Below are 21,690 nucleotides of genomic sequence, written 5' to 3' on the forward strand. Positions count from 1 at the left end.
AGATTAGCTGCCACCCTTGCCCATAAGGCACCTCTGCCACAGGCGCGCACCATATTGAATGCAGTGTAGTGCACTGTGCATAGTCTATCTGGTATGAAGCCATTACTGACTGACCCCACTTGTATGACGGATGATGAATCAGGTAGACTCCGCCCACTGCCACATTGGGCACTATGGGGGGGCATTGTGAGAGCAGACATAGGGGATGATGGGAAGGGGCCAATAACCCTGCCCAACTGTATGTCTTTATCAATCATCCCCTGGACCAGTGCGTCTGTACCTAAGACTGATTTAAGATTGCCTTCCCCACGGAAGGGTGCACATGATTGCACCCATACAGCAGAATCCTAAGTATGTTTACTCAGAATATCACAGGTTAAATGGGTCTCTGGACTGAGGTTTATAGGACTTAACTAATGGAAAGGTTTGTATATTCTTACCTGGGTTTTGAAGAAAGTATTTGGGGAGGGGAAGCTTGACAGTGAAAAGAGGGGATAAGGGCAAGCTGGGGGCCACTGTATAGGATCCAGAAAAAAAGCCTAATAAAGAAAACCGCATCATAAATGAGTCTCCCCATAAACTGGGCAGTCTGCCAGTAAGGTCCGTAGCACCTCGAGCTTAGCTGGAAAGGGACACTTTCCTTGAGCAGCCTCTGCTATCCTTCTGGCTTGTTGTTGTGACTTTAATTGTGGGTTCATATTCAGCAGTTATTAGATGGCATGGAGTTGAGCAATGTCATCTTCTAATGTCTGCTGATCAAATGACTCTTAAAAGCACAGGACTAGTGGCCTGTAAAAAGGTGGCTACCTTATCTACAGCCAGTTTGCAAACTAGCTAAAGAGAAGATGCAAGCAAATGTGCAGCCTGTACATGATCACTGAAAAGAATTCCATTATGTTTAAATAATTTACTCAGAGAAAAAGACTTGGACCAATTCTATGCATACTTACTTATGAGAAAATCCCACCGAGTGTATTGTTACTTCTTCCCCACGGAAGGGTGCACATGATTGCACCCATACAGCAGAATCCTAAGTATGTTTACTCAGAATATCACAGGTTAAATGGGTCTCTGGACTGAGGTTTATAGGACTTAACTAATGGAAAGGTTTGTATATTCTTACCTGGGTTTTGAAGAAAGTATTTGGGGAGGGGAAGCTTGACAGTGAAAAGAGGGGATGAGCTCCCTTTGCATTTGCGGAGTTGAGGTAGTTTTGGAGGTGAGGTTGCAGCACCAACTGGGATCCCTACTGGCCCCTGCAGCCTCCTTTCTGTCTCCAGCTGCCACCTGCCCTCCCCAAAAAGCCTCTGCTCTTCGTAATCACATTGCATTGTTCCAATCCAAATGGCCTCCAACTGATGGCCACCATATGTCTCTCCCCAAATGCTCTGGGATGAAACAACACCCCCATTATCTTTTAGAATATATCTCAGAATATTGCCACGTTGTAACAGAGCATCTTTCTAAGGTACAGGCAAATTTTGCCCCTCTCATCCTAAGTTCTCCCTAATTGACTAACCCCCTCTCCAAACTTTCCTGGTTTGCAAAGACAGTGTGGAAGTGGAATGGCCTTTTCAGTACATCCCTTAATAAAAGCATTCCCACACATGGCTGTCCAGCTGCCTCTCTAGGTAATTGGTAAGTGAAAAGGAACATTCGGTTTAAACTAAAAATACACTTCACTATGAAGAAAAGGAGTCTATTCCTATTTCACTTTCTGTAGTGGGCGAGGGGGCCCCCATAGAAGTATCTCCTGACCCTAACTGGAGGTGCTGAGGGCTGAACCTGAGGACCCTCAGCATGCAAAGCAAGTGTTCTGTTACTGAGCTACAATCCTTCATCTCCAGGGTTCGAGATCCCTGTAAATGGTAGAATAATCCTAGCAAGAAAACACATGAAGTGCATTGGCTATGTTCCACTCCACAGCTGGGGGTGGGCATCTACCCTCCGCCCTGGGGGCCCTGCCCTTCCCTTTCGGCCCACTTTGCCCTTTTTGGGTGGCATTGAGCGTGTAGCTGGATCTATTCTTTTCTGCAAATCCCCCCCCAGCCTATGCCCCATTGCAGAAGCAAGGGGCGTGCATCCTTCAGAAAGGAAAGGTGGTAAGTGTGAGGAAGCACTAAAGGGGGGCCTAGCACCTTCACAGCCTGGCCAGACTGTGCCCTCTTGTCATCCTGCACACTCCAGTCACCGACCCACTGGCTCCCTTGTCCAGCCCCAGACAATCCAGGCCTCCTGGGCCACCAAGTGACCAAATAGGGGGTGTGATGGAGCTGGTGCCCAGCACCCATTTCCCCTACTATGTGGTGAGGTGAGGGGGTGATGATCTTTCCCACCCACCCCCACGGGGATCCCCTTGAGGAACCCTCGAGGAAAGAACGCAGCCAAAGGCCGCCTCGCCTGTGCTCTTGAGCCGCCCGTAATGCCTTGGATCTGCCGCCGCCTCTAGGCCTTGCCACTGCCGTGGGGAGTTGCCGCCACCACCAGGCCCCACTGGGCCAAGAGCCACGAGCCTCAATGTCTCCAGAAGGCCTCCCCGGCCAGGAGCCCCACTGCCGACGCTGCTCCCACTATGGGAGGGCCTCGCCGCCGCCGCCGCCAGAAGGCCTCGCTGCCGCCGCTGTAGGGCCTCCCAGGCCAAGGGCTCACCACCTCAACACTGCTCAACATCGCCCAAGACAAGGCAAGCGAAGCCACGTGCGCCAGAGAGCTCCATGTGCGCTGAATGCGCCACAACATGCCCTTAGAAGGCCTCGCTGCTGCCGCCGCCACCACCACCATTAGGCCTCCCATGGCCAGAAGCCCCGCCACCGTTGTAAGGCCTCTCTCGGCCGAAGTCTCACCATTGCAAGGCTGCCGAGCTGGAAGCGCCGACGCTGCAAGGCCTCACCGCGCGGCAGGCCTTGCCGTGCCAAAAGCCTCACCGCCAAAATTCAAAGGAGGGCGGAGGCTGGCGGAGCGGGCCTTAAATGGCCTTCAGCAGCCCCGCCCTCTATTGCGTGTCACACAGGCGCACCAGCACGCTGCGTGCACACACACATCCCCCACGATGGCAGCCTGGGCTTCGGCTGCGGCCGCAAACTCACCCCTTTGCCCGGCATGTACCGGGCGCAGAACGGGATTCCAAGCACCTGATTGCCAGCAGGATGTTGTGGCTTGGAACCCCCTGCAAAGGGGTTTTTGATAAGTGGCTTGGATAATGATGTCATGTTATTGACAGGTGGGTGTCCCCAGTCACCTGTCAAATTTGGTCTGTGAGGCCGATCCTGATGACTGATGAAGGGACCCTGGACTTCTAAATTTGCCACTACACTACTGGCCAGTACACACATTTAAATGTGACAGAGCACATATAATTTTTTTAAATAGGTAAGTACTTTACCCATGGGCCATAATGCATATAAACCAGATGCTATTATTAATAGTTTAACTGAATAGTAAAACATTTTAAGCAGGTGTTTTCCCCTAACTGAACTGTTCACCATCGTCATGACTTTTGCTTAAACCATTGCTTTTTAAGGCTAATATTGCTGATTGTGGGAAAATATAATGGAAAAATGGAACTCAAAAGAAAACAAAAATATTTCTTATTTCTTTCTTTATGGGAGGTATACTCCATGCTTCATCATCTCCCCAAGGCAACGTACAAGGAGTTATATTTACTATATGACAGCAATAAGTGGAAATAAAAAGCAAACACCAAGCAGCACAAAAGCAATGTACAGAAGATTTAAAATTACTGGACTTAGTAGATTTGAAGAGTTGGATTAATTGATATGTTTATTTAGTAAAAAAATTGATTGATATATATCTCAAGGATTGGAAACTTCTCTTTGACTTTTTGTGGAAGATTAAAATGATAGGATGTTAATGAGATTTGAAACCAACTAAGATAACCGCTGGAGGAAGGTGATTTTATAATCTATTAAGAGATAGGTTTGTTATATATTATAGATTTATAGCTGAACTGTGACAAATCGGAAGTCAATATTTTTTCTTTTATATATATATATATATATATTTCTTCTTTTTGTATTGTACTAGTTATTGATTTGTGTTGTTTTCTTTTTGTATTGTTTTGGTTTTGAAAATTGGAATAAAAATTAATTGAAAAAAAGAAGATTAAAATGTATGGAAAAATAAAAATGTCTGCCTGCTGCAAAAATGAAATCAAAGTAGGCACTAGAAAAGTCTCCCTGGGGAGAGCATTCTACTGTTGGGGTGCCCACATTGTGTAACCTTTGTTCCCTGTAGCCATCCATTGTATACCAGGGGCATCCAGGGAAGAGCCTCAGTTGAAGATCTTAATGTAGGAGCAGACAGATGCAGGGAGACAAGCAGTCCTTCAGGGGTGCTTGTCCCAAGCCATGGAGGGTGTTAAAGGCCAAAAACAGTGTTTTGAATTGAACCTAGAAATAAACTGGAAGCCAATGAACTTGGCAGGGTATGACAATAATGTGATCAAGATTAATAATGCCCAGTCTAGCCTTTCAGCTACATTTAGAACTAACCATCTGAAATTGTAGCCTCGCATATAACAAATTGTAGTATCTTAACCCGGATTGTACCAGGACAGGAATAATTGGGAGTGCAAGGACCCCAGTGGGGTATGCACCTTTGCCTATCACTCCTAGTGTCCATGTGTGCAGTTTTTCAGCGGATAATCTCTGCTCTGAAGAGAATCCCAAATGAATTTTGGATTTGTTTGGCAATGAACCAAGCCAGTTACCAGTTTGGGTGTAAATAGTAGGGCTGGGACAGAGCCCCCCTCCTCGTGTCATCAGAGTTTTGTTCCATTGTGAAGAGAGAGGACTTCTAGGGATCTTTTTGGGGTGGGGTGGGGAGATGATTGATTTTGAGGTGTGGGATTCTGAAGTGGCAAGTACTTCTGTCCTACTTTCTTTTATACTTTAAAACAGCCAGTGTGGTGTAGTGGTTATGTTGTTGGACTGGGACCTGGGAGACCAGGGTTCAAATCGCCACTTGGCCATGAAACTCATTGGATAACCTTGAGCCAGCCACTGCCCCTCAGCCTAACCTACTTCACAGGGTTGTTGTGAGGATAACATTGAGAAGGAGGAGAACCATGTACGCTACCGTGAGTTCCTTGGAGGAAAGGTGTGATATAAATGTAAGAAATACAATAAAATAAATAAACCAAGCCGAGGTCAACTGAGCATACTTTAAAAATGGAAGGGCTAATGACCCTACATTCCTGGGACAATGACATTCCTCCAGGGGGGCAACCATCATTTTGTTCCAGGAATGCACCTGGGAAGACACAGCATCATCACATACTGAGTTCCTAGGGGCACTAGTGCCCATATTCTCAAAGTGCACAACAGCCAGCTGCACTGGCTACCCATGCTTGGCTTCTTATAAAAGACAGAAAGAAATCCTCACCACCTTGTCATTCATTTTGAATTGAAAGTTATGCTCCCTGAGCCGTAACTTCTCTCTGCTACGCACTAATTAATAGCTTATCTCTGTTTTTGTTGCAAAAAGCTGTCCTGGATTTGCATTCTAAAGATACACACAGAAGAGGGATTTCTATTCCAGATTTTTATTTTGAAAAATATTATACTGTTTTGAGACTACTCTCTTTTTGGTCTATTTTATTTTGACGAATCTGTTTCTTGACGATTGCCATTAATTGCTTCGATCCTGGGAACTGCATTTTGTTTACTTAACTATTGGAGAGATAAGGCTGTCTGCTCTGTTTATACTGTGATGTCACCAAGTTTGGAGTATTAACCCAATTGTTGCTGAAATAAGAAGTGGTTTTCCTATATTTTTCTTTTAAAATGGCAATTAAGAAAGTGGCTGAGAATCTGGAAATAACTATGTTTCAGAGAATAATGAATGAGATTGAGATAACGAAAATTGAATTGAGTAAAATGAAGCAGGAGATTAAAGATATAAGGGTCCCTGTGAGAGAGGTGACCCTGGAAGGGGTCCCTGTGAGAGAGGAGACCCCGGAGATTGGAATAGGGGTCCCTGTGAGAGAGGAGACCCTGGAGACTGGAATAGGGGTCCCTGTGAGAGAGGAGATCCCGGAGATTGGAACAAACGTGGAACAGGAACAAGATTTGGAGTCTATGGACTTTAGAAATAAAATCTATTGTTTGGAACTTAATGTTATCTCTGAAGAAATTAATGAAGATTCTAGAGATAAAGTTATCAATGGCATGGATTATTATCTTCTGGACTGGAATGATGTGATGGAGCCCAATATAGAGAAAATCTATGGAATTAACTGCAGCCATGTGACAATGGAAAAACTTTTAAGAGATGACCCAGTGTATTTTGAAAAAAAGAACAGAGATATGATTTTACAGCAGTATTTCAGCAACTTATTCAGAATGGATGGCAAGAAAATATTTGGGATAGAGGTAATTCCCATCAGACTCTTATTATATGACTATGGCTTTGACAGCAAGATTATTATGGAATACTGATAATGGAAGATTGGATATTGAAATTACTGGACTTAACAAGACTACTGAAGATGGAAGATGGAAAATGGAACTAATAGAGATAATAGAACAATGGCTACTGAAATTACTGAACCTAACAGATTCTGATGTGATGGATTAATTGAAATGTTTATTTTGACTATGGTTATGACAATAAGATTATCATAATTAGTAATGAGATGGATTAATCGATATGCTTATCTGGAAAAAAAAATTGATAGATATATTTCTTAAAGAATTGAAACCTCTCTTTGACTTTTTGTGGAAAGAATAAAGTAATGTTTATGAGATTTGATGATTAAGTAAGATAACTACTGGAGGAAAGTGATTTTATAATATGACTTAAGAGACAGGATTGCTATATATTATAGACTTATAACTGATTTGATCTTTGACAAATGGGAAGTCAATATTTTACTCTTTATTTTTTATTTTTGTTTTTTTTTTTTCTTCTTTTCTTTTTTTCTTTTTGTTTAACTATTTTTGATTTTGTTTTTTGTCTTTGAATGTTTTATGATTTTGTCTTGTATGTTTTATGAAAATCTGAATAAAAATTATTGAAAAAAAAAAAAAAAAAGAAAGTTATGCTCCCTGGTCTATCATCTAATGATGAAGAATCAGAGGTAGCCAGTCTTTCTGACATGTGTGCGAAAAGTCCAAAGTACTGAATGTTGTTGTTCTAGTGTGTACCATAGTTCATCTGCAGCATTTCATCTTCTCTCCAACCGTTGAGTGGTTTTTTCTTCTAGTCCAGTGAAGTGGACAATGGGCAGCAACACTACATGGAAAGGCAGGCAGAGGTAAACTCTATAAATTAGACTTTTGGTCCTCTGGCCTAGGAGTGATGGAAGGATGATAGAAATGAGCAAGCAGTGCACATTCACTGAGGAATGGAGGTTTCTTGCTTGTGGGGGACCATTGCAGATGTCTTGCCTGGAGGCTTGCAACATTCTGGATCCAGTCCTGAAATTATAACAGAAGCATGTTTTACTAGATTGATTTATTTGCCTTTCTTTGAAGAACTTCTCCGACGGGGCAATAAAACCTATTTGCTTGACTTGAGCATCTTATTGTACTGGGGAAAAAGTGGAAATAATTTATCGTTAGGGAGCAGGGTGATTCAAAACATGCCAATATATATTTTAGGTGGAAGGACTGAGTTATTTGTTCATACAGACAGGTTGTTGTTTTTTTGCATTAGGATATTTGATATAGCCACATAATCAGAAATTGCTCCCTTTAATGTATTTACAAAAGAAAACGACCCCATTTCCTTCCTCAAAATACAAAGCACATTTTTTTGTATTGTGGGAAAGATCAGCTGTGAGTTTGATGTCTTATCTAGCGTAGCTCACAGATCCCTGTGATATTTAATACATTTCAGAATCACATGCAAACATTTCAGCATCACAAAGCTGCGTTACACTAAACATGTCCTGTCTTTTTCAGAACATGGGTATTAAAAGGCTACATCAGAAGTGGTTCTTGCTGTGCATACTGCTGCTGGGAGGCTTCTGTGGGCCCATTGTCTTTTATACATTAAACTATCCCAACTCTATCTTAAAAGGTTGCTCATTCTATTCCTTGGCACAATTACAGTCTCTTTGTAAAATGAATAGGGTTATAGTGACTAATCTTTCTAAGTGAATGCCATTGTGTAAAAATTGCCACAGTAGCTGCCAGGGGAAAAGAGCATTAGTGTCAAGGAAGCTTAGCCAAGTGATAAGTTTTTGGTTCAATACAGGGACACTTTATTGGCTTGATATGATATCCACATTTTGGAAAGTTGTCTGAAACAGTTGGATCCTTTGCATGTCTAGCAGAAATAAATGAGTCTTCTAGGAATATCACGTCAAACTGCATCCCTGTAATTCATAATGTACAGCTGTAGTATTTCTTTCATTGTGTTCTTTCTGGAAGACAAGGGTGCAACCTTCCAGTGGTCCTTGGTCCCCTGGCTGAAGACACTTATTAGATGTTATTAGATGTTATGTCTTGCATTGGAACAGAAATGCACAAGTCCTGAGATCATATTTTCCCAAAAGCACAGATTCCCAGTCCTTGAAGACTTGAGGAAACAACTGGATAGCACCCATGTTGACATCTGCCTTTGTGATGCCTGGGAAACTTGGCATCAAAAGATGACAATGGCTGTTCATGAAGGTTTGTAGCTTTCACTTCCTAGATCAGTTGTTGCAGCTACAAGTTGAGGTTCTTATAGTGTCCATTCTTTCTTGGTCTGATGGGAAGCCCCCCTCTTCGCCCCCCATTGAGGCCTACCAAATGTAGTTGTTGCCAGAGTTAAAACATGTAATCTGCTCTGCTTCAAGCACAGTTCTTGTGGTTCTTTTCCTCAGAGACTCATCATAACTTGAACATGAGCATCTTCAAGAGCAGTGTAAGAACAAGGCTGTTTTGGGGTTGCCACACTGATAAATATGGAAACACTTCTGAATGCTTCTTACGCCTGAATTTTAGCACATTTCTGACATTACTGTTTTATACACATTTATGTGGGATTTAGTACGATTGAACTTAGTAGGGCTTGTTTCTGAGGGTTGTGCAGTAAGATTACTTTGATGTGAGAGTTTGCTCCATAACACAGATATGGCATTCTCAAAAGAGTACTTTCGATTGATCTGGGAGACCAAGATAGTGTATAAGGAAGGAAGCATTCTATATAGTATGTTGGACTACAGTCGCTATAGGATGCTTTCTGATAAAACTTAAAACATGGAGGGAAACATAATAAAAGAACATAAGAAGAGTTTGCTGGATCAGGCAGGTGACCCATCTAGTCCAGCACACAGTGGCCAATCAGATGCCTGTGGAAAGCCCACAAGCAGGACCTGTGTGCAAGAGCACTCTTCTCTCCCACAGTTTCCAGCAAGTGTCATTCAGAAGCATTCTGCCTCCTACAATGGAGGCAGAGCACAGCCATCATATCTGGCAACCATTGATAGCATTATTTTATTTATTTATTACATTTATACCCCTGCATTCTTTTCATCATAGAAACCCAAGGTGGCTTACATATCTCCAGGTCAGAAGGCACTCACCAAGCTGCTGAGGAAGAACAAAGGACAAGTACGAGTAGTGCTGTGACTAATGACGCAACTGGGTCAAAGCCGGATGGAAGCCCAGAGGCTGATGTGCACAAATGAAAAAGGAGAGTCCAGAGTTGTATGACGCACACAATAGGAACATGAAATGTGAGAAGCATGAACCAGGGAAAGCTAGAAATTGTCAAGCAAGAAATGGAACGTATCAACATTAGAATACTTGGCGTGAGCGAATTAAAATGGATGGGAACGGGACATTTTTAATCAGGCAACTACAAAATACTTTATGCAGGAAATGAGAAATCAAGAAGAAACGGGGTTGCTTTAATAGTGAGAAGTGATGTAGCAAAAGCAATTAGGAGCTACAATGCAAGGTCTGAGCGAGTGATATCAATGAGATTAAATGGGAAACCTATTAACATAACCATCATCCGCATAACCATCATCCAAGTTTACGCTCCAACATCAAACGCAGAAGAAGAAGAATTGGAGAGATTTTACGCAGAAGTACAGGAAGAAATTGATCACACACCAAAACAAGATATGATGATAATCATGGGGGACTGGAATGCAAAAGTAGGGAACAGAGAAGAACTAGGAATTGTGGGAAAATGGGGCTTAGGAGACAGAAATGAAGCAGGAGAAAGACTTATTGAATTCTGTGAAGCCAATAATTTGTTTCTTGCAAACACATGTTTTGAGCAACCAAAAAGACGACTGTACACGTGGACGTCACCAGATGGTCAATATAGGAAACAAATTGATTATATAATTGGAAACAGAAGATGGAGAAGTTCCATACTTTCTGCAAAAACAAGACCAGGAGCAGACTGTGGTACAGATCATCAACTGGTTGTATCGAAAATCAGAGTAAAGCTAAAGAAGAACAACAAAGCAATCATAATGCCAAAATACAATTTAAATAACATCCCAGAAGAATATAAAGATCAAATAAGGAACAGATTTGAGGCTTTAAACTTAGTTGACAGAGAACCAGAAGAGCTATGGAGTGAAGTTAGAGACATTATGAGGGAAGAATGCAAAAAGACAATACCTCTAGTTAAAAAGAGAGAAAGACCTCAATGGATGACTGAAGAAACTCTTCAAATGGTTAAAGAGAGAAGGAAAGCAAAAGCAAAAGGAGATAGAAACACAGTTAGAACCCTAAATGCAACAATGCAGCGACTAGTACGTAGAGACAAAGAAAACTATTACAATAGTTATTGTGTAGAAATAGAAGAGGACAACAAAAAGGGAAGAACAAGAGCCCTATTCTAAAACATTAGAGAAATGAAAGGGAAATTTAAACCACGAGTAGGGATGTTGAATAATCCACAGGGGAACACACTGACTGACCAAGATGAAATAACAGGAAGATGGAAGCAATACATTAAAGAACTCTATAAAAGAGATGCCAGGATGACAGATTTATTCACGGAGAAACCGTATGAAGAACCAGAAATTTTAGAATGTGAGGTAAAAGCTGCTCTTAAAATACTTGGAAGAAACAAATCCCCAGGAACAGATGGCATACCAATAGAGTTGGTACAAGCTACTGAGACTGAATCTGTCCAAATTTTGACAAAAATTGTCAAGAAATATGGAAAACTAAACAATGGCCCACAGACTGGAAGCGTTCAATGTACATCCCAATTCCAAAGAAAGGGGATCCCAGGGAATGCAGTAATTATTGAACAATTGCCTTAATATCCCATGCAAGTAAAGTAATGCTCAAGATTCTACAACAAAGGCTCTTGCCATATATGGAGCGAGAAATGCCAGACATCCAAGCTGGATTTAGAAAGGGAAGAGGCACCAGAGATCGTATCGCAAACATACATTGGATAATGGAACCGAGTAAGGAATTCCAGAAGAAAATCACCCTGTGCTTTATAGATTACAGCAAAGCCTTTGACTGTATAGATCATGAAAAACTATGGAATGCTTTAAAAGAAATGGGGGTGCCACAGCATCTGATTGTCCAGATGCGCAACCTATACCCTGGACAAGAGGCTACTGTAAGGACAGAATACGGAGAAACCGATTGGTTCCCAACTGGAAAGGGTGTAAGACAGGGGTGTATTTTATCACCCTATTTGTTTAATCTGTATGCAGAAGATATCATACGGAAAGCGGGATTGGACCAAGATGAAGGAGGTGTGAAAATGGGAGGGAGAAACATCAATAATTTAAGATATGCAGACAATACCATACTCTTAGCAGAAACCAGTAATGATTTGAAACGAATGCTGATGAAAGTTAAAGAGGAAAGCACAAAAGCAGGACTACAGCTGAACGTCAAAAAGACTAAAGTAATGACAACAGAAGATTTATGTAACTTTAAAGTTGACAATGAGGAGATTGAACTTGTCAAGGATTATCAATACCTTGGCACAGTCATTAACCAAAATGGAGACAATAGTCAAGAAATCAGAAGAAGGCTAGGACTGGGGAAGGCAGCTATGAGAAAACTAGAAAAGGTCCTCAAATGCAAAGATGTATCACTGAACACCAAAGTCAGGATCATTCAGACCATGGTATTCCCGATTTCTATGTATGGGTGTGAAAGTTGGACAGTGAAAAAAGCAGATAAGAGAAAAATCAACTCATTTGAAATGTGGTGTTGGAGGAGAGCTTTGCATGTACCATGGACTGCGAAAAAGACCAATAGTTGGGTGTTAGAACAAATTAAACCAGAACTGTCACTAGAAGCTAAAATGATGAAATGGAGGTTATCATACTTTGGACACATAATGAGAAGACCTGATTCACTAGAAAAGACAATAATGGTGGGAAAAACCGAAGGGAGTAGAAAAAGAGGAAGGCCAAACAAGAGATGGATTGATTCCATAAAGGAAGCCACAGACCTGAACAGGATGGTTCATGACAGATGCTGTTGGAGGTCACTGATTCATAGCGTCGCCATAAGTTGTAGTCGACTTGAAGGCACATAACAACAACAACATACCCTGGCCTTCTTTTCATCATAGAAACCCAAGGTGGCTTACGTATGGTTCCCAGGCGGTCTCTCACCCAGGCACTGACCAGACCTAGCCCTGCTTTGCTTCCGCAAGGTGCTGACCTCATGTGCCTTCAGACCTTGAATTTGTCTAATCCTCTTTTAAAGCCATCCAAGTTGGTGCCCATCAGTCTCTTGTGGGAGTGAACTCTATAGTTGAACTACGTGCTGTGTGAAGAAGTACTTTCTTTTGTCTGTCCTGAATCTTCCAAAATTCAGCTTCATTGGATTTCCACAAGTTCTAGCATTGAGAGGGAGAAAAACTTTTTCTGTATTTCCATTCTCTATGCTATGCATAAAGTTTATACACTTCTATCACATTGCCTCTTACATGCCTTTTCTCTAAATCAAAAAGCCCCAAATGCTTCAATCTTTCCACACAGGTGAGTTGCTCCATCCCCATCATCATTTTAGTTGCCTTTTTCTGAACTTTTTCCAGCTCTACAATATCCTTTTTTGAGGTGAGGTGACACTGTACACAGCGTTCTAAATGCAACTGTTTGTTTGCAAGGCACTTTGAGGGCAAAGTTGCTCACCATAGCAGTCTTGATGGCCCATCCACATCTACTGTAGTCCCCAATGAGGTCTCCAGTGCAACGTCTACTGCAACTTCTTGGGAACGGTTTCAGTTGATGCGGCCAGCAACATGTCCTCTCAGCCCTTGCCCTTCTTGGCTTATTAAAAGTTGCTGAGGGGGATTGACTGAGTGGATCCAGGGTGTAGTCAATGCATCATTGCAGGAGGGAGTGGTTCCAGCCACCCTGAAAGAGGCGGTGATCTGATCACTCCTGGACCCATTGGTCTGCGACAATTACCAAATGGTCACAAATGCCCCCTTTTTAGGGAAGGTGATTGTGAGGGTTGTGGTGCAGCGATTGCAAGTACTCTTAGATGAAACAGATTATCTTGACCCATTCCAGTCTGGATTCAGACCTGGTTATGGGACTGAATTGGCCTTGGTCGCACTGATGGATGACCTTTATCAGGAGAAGGACAGGTGGAGTGTGATCCAGTTACTCTCACTTGATCTCTCAGCGGCTTTTGACACCATTGAGCATGGTATCCTTCTGGGCTGACTTGGTGAGATGGGTATCAGAGGCAATGTCAGAGGCTGCGGATGTTTCTGGACCGGGATAGCCTGACCACTGTTGTCCATGCATTGGTAACCTCCAGGCTGGATTACTGTAATGCACTCTATGTGGGGCTGCCCTTGAGGTTGATCCAGAAGCTGCAGCTGGTGCAAAATGTGGCGGCAAGACTGCTCACTGAGGCAGGGAATCACCAACATGTCACCCCACTGCTGAAAGAATTGCACTGGCTGCGCATTTGCTACAGGGCCAAGTTCAAGGTTCTAGCTTTGGTGTACAAAGCCCTGTACAGCTTGGGACCTGAAAGACAGTTTTATCCCATATATACCCAGTCGATCACTGCACTCTGCAGGTGAGGGCCTCCTGCAGATATCACCTTATCAGGAGGTCCGTTCTGCGCAACATAGGAAACGGACCTTCAGCTCCTACTCTGTGGAACTCCCTACCCTTAAATATTAGACAGGTACCCCCTCTGTTATCTTTTTGGTGCCTATTGAAGACCTTCCTCTTTCAACAAGCCTTTTAAGTAGCGACCTTATCCCAGTCTGCTTCTGTGTTGGAATGCTTTTTAATATATTTTTAAAGCTTTCTTTTAAAAAAAAAACCAGTGTTTTTAACTTTTTTTTAAAAAAAGTCTTGAACGCTTAAAATTTTTTTTTAAAGATGTTTTGTTTTAATGTATTTTAAAGTCTGTTTTTATGATGTTTAAAATGTTTTTAGTGCTTTTGTTTACCGCCCTGGGCTCCTGCTGGGAGGAAGGGCAGGATATAAACAAACAAGCAAACAAACAAACTGCACCACAGATTTATGTAACGGCATTATGATATCGGCAGTTTCATTTTCAGTACTTTTCCTAATGATCCCTAGCATGGAATTAGCCTTTTTCACAGCTGCCACACACTGGGTTGACATCTTCATTGAGCTGTCCACTATACTGCCAAGGTTTCATTCCTGGTCACTCACTGCCAATTCAGACCTCAGGAGCATGTATGTGAAATTAAGATTTTTTGCTCCAATATGCATAACTTGTTTACATTGAATTGGATTTGCCATTTTACTGCCTATTCACTCAATTTGGAGAAGCCCTTTTGGAGCTCTTCGCATTCCCTTTTCGTTTTAACAATTTAGTATCATCAGCAAATTTGGCCACCTCACTGCTCACTCCAACTCTAGATCATTTATGAACAAGTTACCGTAGTGTTTGAATGGAAAACATTGCACGGGGGGCAAAAATAGCAAATGGCAACTATGTCTGTTAGTTGCATGTTTTTTTTTTCACTTCAGCAGCATGACCACAGAACCCCCTGCAAGACTGCGGGATACGTAAGCAAAGCTGAAGTAGCCAAAATGGGTAGCCCTCGAGAAGCTTTGAGTCACATCTTGTCTTAATTTGTGAAAAGTTTCACTACAGGAAACAAAATTGTCAGCTCCTTTATCAGGGACTCCCCTTAATCCTTTCTTCTTCATTCTGTTATTCCCCCCCCCCCGTAGCTAGTTGTGCTGATTGGTGAAATTATCGGGAATCGGAGGGATGGAAACAAAGAGAAAGAAAGGCAATGCATTATTTTTCATTTCATTGCAGAATGCCATTACACCCATATTTTGACATTTAGAACAACATAGTATGCATGCTTTGTTCATTAGGGTTTTCAGATCAGGATAGCGACAGTCCGGGGCGGGAGGTGTCAAATGTAAACTAACCTTTTACAGTCTACACAACAATGAAATGAAGGCAAGAATGAAAGAATAAATATTAAAAAAGATGGGTTTTCATAGGTTCCCCCCAAAAAATCCATACAAAATGAGAACTATCATGTTATAAATTAAAAAGTCAATTTCCCCAAAATTGGGAAGCAATGACTCCACTTGCCTCCCCCCCCCCCGGCTACACTCCTGGGTTGTATTCAGCTAAATCCTGCTCAGTGTAGACCCACTTAAATTAATGAACCTAACTTAGTCATGTCCATTAATTTCAATGGGTCTACTCAGGACTAGCATTGAATACCATCCTCAGCTTTGATGTGCAGTTACTAGTTAGCTGTAAGTGAGCTTACTAGTTAAATCACACAGCCCTTTTGCTTTTTCAGGGTAAACACAATGTGATGTACTGTCTTAAATGTTGTGTGATAAATTGCATGTATCACCAATATATTAGCCAGTAGCAGGGTCTTCTCAGTGGTGGAGTCCTCCTTATGAAACTTCCTCTCCGGAATAATTTGTGAGGGTAGCTACATCTTTTATTTTAAGATAATATTAAAAACTAATACAAATTGATGAGCTTTTATTTCTTATAGCAGTTGTGCTAGTGGTGCTCAAGGCAGCTAAGAACAGTAAAAAATATATATCAAAATTTAAAAATGAATAGGTAATACATCAATAAAATCTATAAAAGCAACAGCCTGTTGAACAAATTGGCCACAACAGTCAATTTATGAGGCCCGTCTGAATAAACACATATTTGCCTCCAGAGCCTGAGAGCAGCTACGGAGAAGGCCCTTTCTTGAATTCCTGTCAAAAGTGCTGCAGATATTGGTGGGGCATAACTAATAGCTTTCCCTGAAGATCTTAAAATCTGGGGCAGTTCAGATGGGAGAACATGGTCACTCAGATAACCTAGTCCCAAGTTGTGTGGCCCTTTTTAGGTCATAAGCAGCACTCTAAATCATGACTGGTAGACAGTGAAGCTATTGTGACACGGAAGTCACATATTTATTTATTTAGTTATTGAAGTCATTTCTATACCACTTTATTATTTGAGAGAAATTTCAAAGCGGTTTACAACCTAGATTAGAACATTAAGCAAAACATCACAAAATATTAAAAGAAAACATTACAAATTCAGGCCAAATATGAAAGACACATTCAAAACAGCATAATTAACAGAAAAATAAAAGTATTCTCAAAAACATTATGAGTCAAAAATCAAATACAAAAATACAAACTCCCGAAACAGCATCATTAGTAATTAATTAAAACAACTATACTAGGAGCTGCACGCACACACTAGTAATCCCTCCCAAATATGTTCTCCTTGTCTAAATCCCACTCTGATTCATTCCCACAAACCATACAGATAACTTATCTCCAGCTGAACCACCATTAAGGAGCAAATGCTTAGCCTACAAAAATACATAGCAGCATCAAATATAATTTACAATTCATTCACCCACTTCCATCTAGGGCAACACAGTGTCGTACAAAAAAAAATGCAACCACTCCCTCCCTATCTCTCACCCAGGTTGGGCCATACTCAATACCAGAGTGGTATTGGGCATCTCTGAAGCATACAAAACATGACAACCCAGACTCTCACTCTCACATATAAGTTGTTGCAGTTTATTTATTTATTTACTTATTGTATTTAGATACCGCCCCATAGCCGAAGCTCTCTGGGCGGTTTACAATAACTAAAAGCATTAAAAACAAATATACAAGTTTAAAAACACATCTTTTAAAAACAATCTAATCTAAAACACAATTTAAAACACATGCTAAAATGCATGCTAAAATACCTGGGAGAAGAGGAAAATCTTAGTAGTCTGGATGCAATATTCTGAACCAGCCGAACTTTCCAAACAAAGGCATCCTCGGATTTAATGCTGGATGTTACAGCAGTCCAAATGAGAGGTAACTAAGTGCAAAATAGTGCTTTGAAAGGGCTTATGAAGATCCCTACTGGCAAGCAAGCAAATAAATAAATAACATCACCTGACATCATTGTGACATCAGGTGATCAACAGATGGGCAATCTTCCTGTCTTTCAAATTTGCTTACAAGAGATGAGGAAGATAAGAATCTTGCCAGGCTAGAATGGTTCCACATCTTTTTATACTGTTTAAGTTTTTAAATTGTGTTTTAAATTGTTTTTATAAGATCTGTTTTAAATTGTATTTGTTTTAATGTTTTTAGTTACTGTAAACTGCCCAGAGAGTTTCGGCTATGGGGCGGTATACAACTATAATAAAATAAATAATAAATAAATCTCTGAACTAAGGCATGTGTCATCATGGCCAGATCTTTTTTATTTTCATGAATGACAGTTTGCATACTTGTTTGAGCAGAAGTGTTCCTTGTCGCTGCCAAAATCTGAGCATCCATTCAATGACTATATCCAAACTGTGAACCTGAGTCTTCAAGAAGAGACTTTCTCTGCTAAATTTTTAGGAAGCATGGCCTGACTTTTTTTATTTACACATAAATTGGTGTCTTAGCTGCTCAATAAAATGGTACTTGGATGTTAATTTTGAATTAGTTACATTGATGTAGTTACAGTTGTTACTTGTTTTATTACAAACTGAGTACCGTTTTTGCTTTTGTCTGTATGCTGCCCTTGGGGCTTGATGGAGCCATGTGGTGGGTAAATAAATCATAACAAATGATTGGTTCATATGGGGTTATTGGCACAATGCATCTGAAACAATATGGTGCCAAGCATGTGGTCGAGCACAGCAGAGATGAACAGCTAATTGCAGCTGGAGATTCCTAATCATTCTCTCCTCCATTTGCCAAACTCGAATCTACAAAAAGTTGATGGCTTACTTTCATTTTAATTTCACTTCTTTAAAGAGAACATGAACTAGGTGTCAGGCTGCCTACTACCCTGTCAGATGGCATTCCCACAGCGGGTGCATATGCCTGACAAAGACATGTGACAATTAAGACTTGGAAAGTGCTAAATTTCAATCACCACCCTCCCAGGAAAGCTTATCAGTGGCAGCAGGGTGGCTGTTTGTTGAAGATACAGAATTATGTTGCCGCTCTGCTCCCTGAATAGGCCTATAAATCCCCCACTACAAAAATGGGGAAGGGAGAGGCGTTTGCACATAAAACATTTCTGGTAGTTGCTCTCCTGATACAAGGCAGCAGTAAACTAAATAATGAAGTCAAGCTAGCAGTGTGCCAGGTCTCACATCCATCTGTAACAGGAATTAAGGGCACTGTCAGCAACTGAACCTGTTAACCCAAAAAGCAGCTTAGCAAGACCTCCAACAAAGATATAACCTAAAGCATGTCTGTAGTGTCCATAGGGGCACCACTATTTTTCTTATTTTGGGGGGTGGTTTTAGAGTGGCATGATTAAAACCACCAGAGAATGTAGCAAACTACCCCACATGAATGGTTTTCCATGGAGCATAATCTATACCAGGGATGGCTAACCTGTGGCCTCCAGACGTCTTTGGACTTCAACTCCGTCAGTCCCAGCCAGCATGATCAATAGTCTGGAATTATGATAGTTGCAGTTCAACAACATATGGAGAGCTACATGTTATATATCCTTGCTATACATGGCCATAATACCACTATGATGTGTATGGGTGAGGGGGGGGGGAGAAAACAGGCCCAGCACAATCAATGAATGGGTTTAAAATGTCTCACCTGGCAGCAGAAAGCACACTTTGATTAAGTAATGCTAAGAGCAGATCTGCACTGAAAACCTATGCAATACAGCTTTTCCTGAAATTTCTGTTTTAGACTGCAGGTGCTAACCACATAAATCAGGGATGGGGATTCTGTGGACCTTCAGGTGTCATTGGACCAACTCCCTTCATTGTCATCCAGTGTGCTCAATGGTCAAGGAAGATGAGTTGTAATACAACATCTGGAAAGCCACAGGTTCCCCATCCCTCACATGTATAAATGCTTCCCTTAAAAAGAAGACAGAGACCTGCCTGCACATAGCCAATTGTTATTTTGGGAAGAAAGATTTGATGCTGGCCTTCTCCTGGAATGCTAGGTTTCAATGCAGACTAACTGAAACAGATTCAAAGGAGGGCAACAAAGATAGTCCCAAGTATGGAAAACAAATCCTAAGAAGAAATGCTGAAGAGACTAAGTATACTTAGCTGGATGGTTGTACTCTTAAGATACCTTAAGGGCTATCACATAGAAGAGGACAACAAATTGTTCTAGGTTGTCCCAGAGAGTTTAGCTAGATCTAATGGACTTGAATTACAGGAGAGTAGATATTGGTTGAACAAGCAGGAGATATTTCTTAGCCATAAGAGCAGTTTGATAACAGAACCAATCACATATGGAGATTATGGATTCCCTTGATGAAGGTCTTCAAACAGAGGCTAGACAGCCATCTATTGGGGATACTCTATCTTTGGATTTCTTGCATCATGCAGGGTGTTTGATAAGATGGCCTACAAGGCCCTGACTCTATGATCCTATACTACTTAGAATCATATATACTATGATTCTCTGCTACATTCTGTTATTTTATATCTATCAGTGCCATAGTAAAATGGAGAGGTTGTTTCTAGGGAAGGCTAACCACCAGTATAGAGGTTCTTGATCATTAACCCATATGGAACAGCAGGCCTAGAAAAATAGTATTAAAATGCCTTATGCTATGGTAAAGTAATTTATTTATTAAAGTTATATCCCATCCTTCCTCCCCAAGAAGACTGGTAAAGCAAATGCCCCCCCTTTTTTTCTGTGAGGAATTTCCATATGCAGCTGACACTGGTGAGGAAAATTCTGACTTCTGCGGACATCTCTGCAGAGACTTCCATATCAGTTAAGCAAATGCTTGAGCAATTCATTTAATTATGTTAAGCACCCATTAACAGCTGTCTAAGTCCTCCCCTGGGTGATATCAGTTCTATGAGATTCTAATTGTTAGAGAATAACCATGATTTCCTTCTTGTGCCTGCAGGTGATTTTAATTCTGACAAAGCTGTATGACTACAACCTGGGGAGTATCACAGAGAGCTCACTCTGGAGGTGAGTAGATAAGATGAGCTAATAATTACCGGCTTACTTACAATTTGGACACTGTGGTACAGTCCTTTCATTAGACTTAATTGGATTTTGTACATGATGGAAGGTTTGTAGGTCTCTCAGTGTGGTCATTTGGGGCTCGTCTCATTCTTCACACATGGCAATGGTAGGATTGAGCCATCCTATTCAACTGCATGATGTATTTCTTCTGTCATGTATCTGCTAATTAAAAATAACTTTTATTTAAAAGGCAAATGCAAAACCTAATCCTGCTGTTCTAATTTGCAATAATTTATTTCCCACAATACAATGGGAGTGGTGCATTAACAGCCCATTTTCCAATAGTATGAGTTAATTTTCATATGAAGTTTAGCAGTGATATTTCCCTTTTGTTCATGCTGCTATAGCAGATGATTTATACTGTTTTATCTGTCTAACTTATATCTCACTCCTTGCTTAGAAAACTTACATGGAGCTCTTAATGGATTCCTGTCCAGACACTCATCAGCTCCATAGTTGCTTAACCAACAACAATGTAGCATTTGGTGTTCCAAGATAATTCAGATGAAAATACTGTTTTTCCTTCTCTGTATTCTCCTGTGCTGAGAAGAAAAATACTGGTCATCCTATACTATCTTGCATCGAGTAAAGGAATCTGAAGGATACCACCTTGAAAACAAACTCTGCTATTTTTGTCAAGAAGACAATGCTGTATTTTTCTTTTTTACACATAAATTACTACATCATAACAATATTATTACTAATAAACATATCTACATCTATAATGTAAATAGATATTAGAATATAATTGCTTGGCACAGCACCCTTCTCCCTGCCTCCTTTTCCATCTCCCATCTGTAAGCAGACGTACCTCCACTACTAAGAGGCCAGCTACTCCTATGGGAGAACAGTGCAGGTGGGGTTGGGATGGGGCATCAAATCGTTGCACTGATTGCTGCTCTCTGCTCTTTATAATCTTCTTTAGTTTCACCAGAGACTACCAACAGAACTGCTGCATAAGTTTTTTCTATGAGATGGCAGAAAGTGATGTAAGGAGAAGTTTTGAGAGTGTTTAACAATAGGATATTGGCTGCTATTCCCATTTGCCTTGTGACCTAAGTGTAAATCTTGGTATTTGTACATTAAAGACATCAAAGACCACATAGAAATAATATGAAAAGAGTGACCTTCTGCAAGTCTTTGATGTGCTGAGCTTGTTGAGGTCTGATGTCAATGAATGAAAACATATTATCCTGCGTTTGAGTGTTTTGATCTTGTTTGTTTACAAATGGCAACCTGTTTCTGAAGGCTGAAGAGAG

At 41.1% G+C, this 21,690-nt stretch overlaps 1 protein-coding gene across 1 annotated transcript in view; it reads left to right on the forward strand.

Moving 5' to 3' along the window:
* SORCS1 (sortilin related VPS10 domain containing receptor 1) overlaps nucleotides 1-21,690 on the forward strand; it is a 630,164-nt gene that overhangs the window by 197,355 nt on the left and 411,119 nt on the right. The window contains exon 2 of the mRNA XM_061636065.1: nucleotides 20,307-20,374. Within this exon, the coding sequence (XP_061492049.1) occupies nucleotides 20,307-20,374 (68 nt within the window). The remainder of the gene's footprint in view (nucleotides 1-20,306; nucleotides 20,375-21,690) is intronic.

The sequence above is a fragment of the Rhineura floridana genome, chromosome 7 (assembly GCF_030035675.1).
Source record: "Rhineura floridana isolate rRhiFlo1 chromosome 7, rRhiFlo1.hap2, whole genome shotgun sequence".
In the NCBI taxonomy this organism is placed as follows: domain Eukaryota; kingdom Metazoa; phylum Chordata; class Lepidosauria; order Squamata; family Rhineuridae; genus Rhineura; species Rhineura floridana.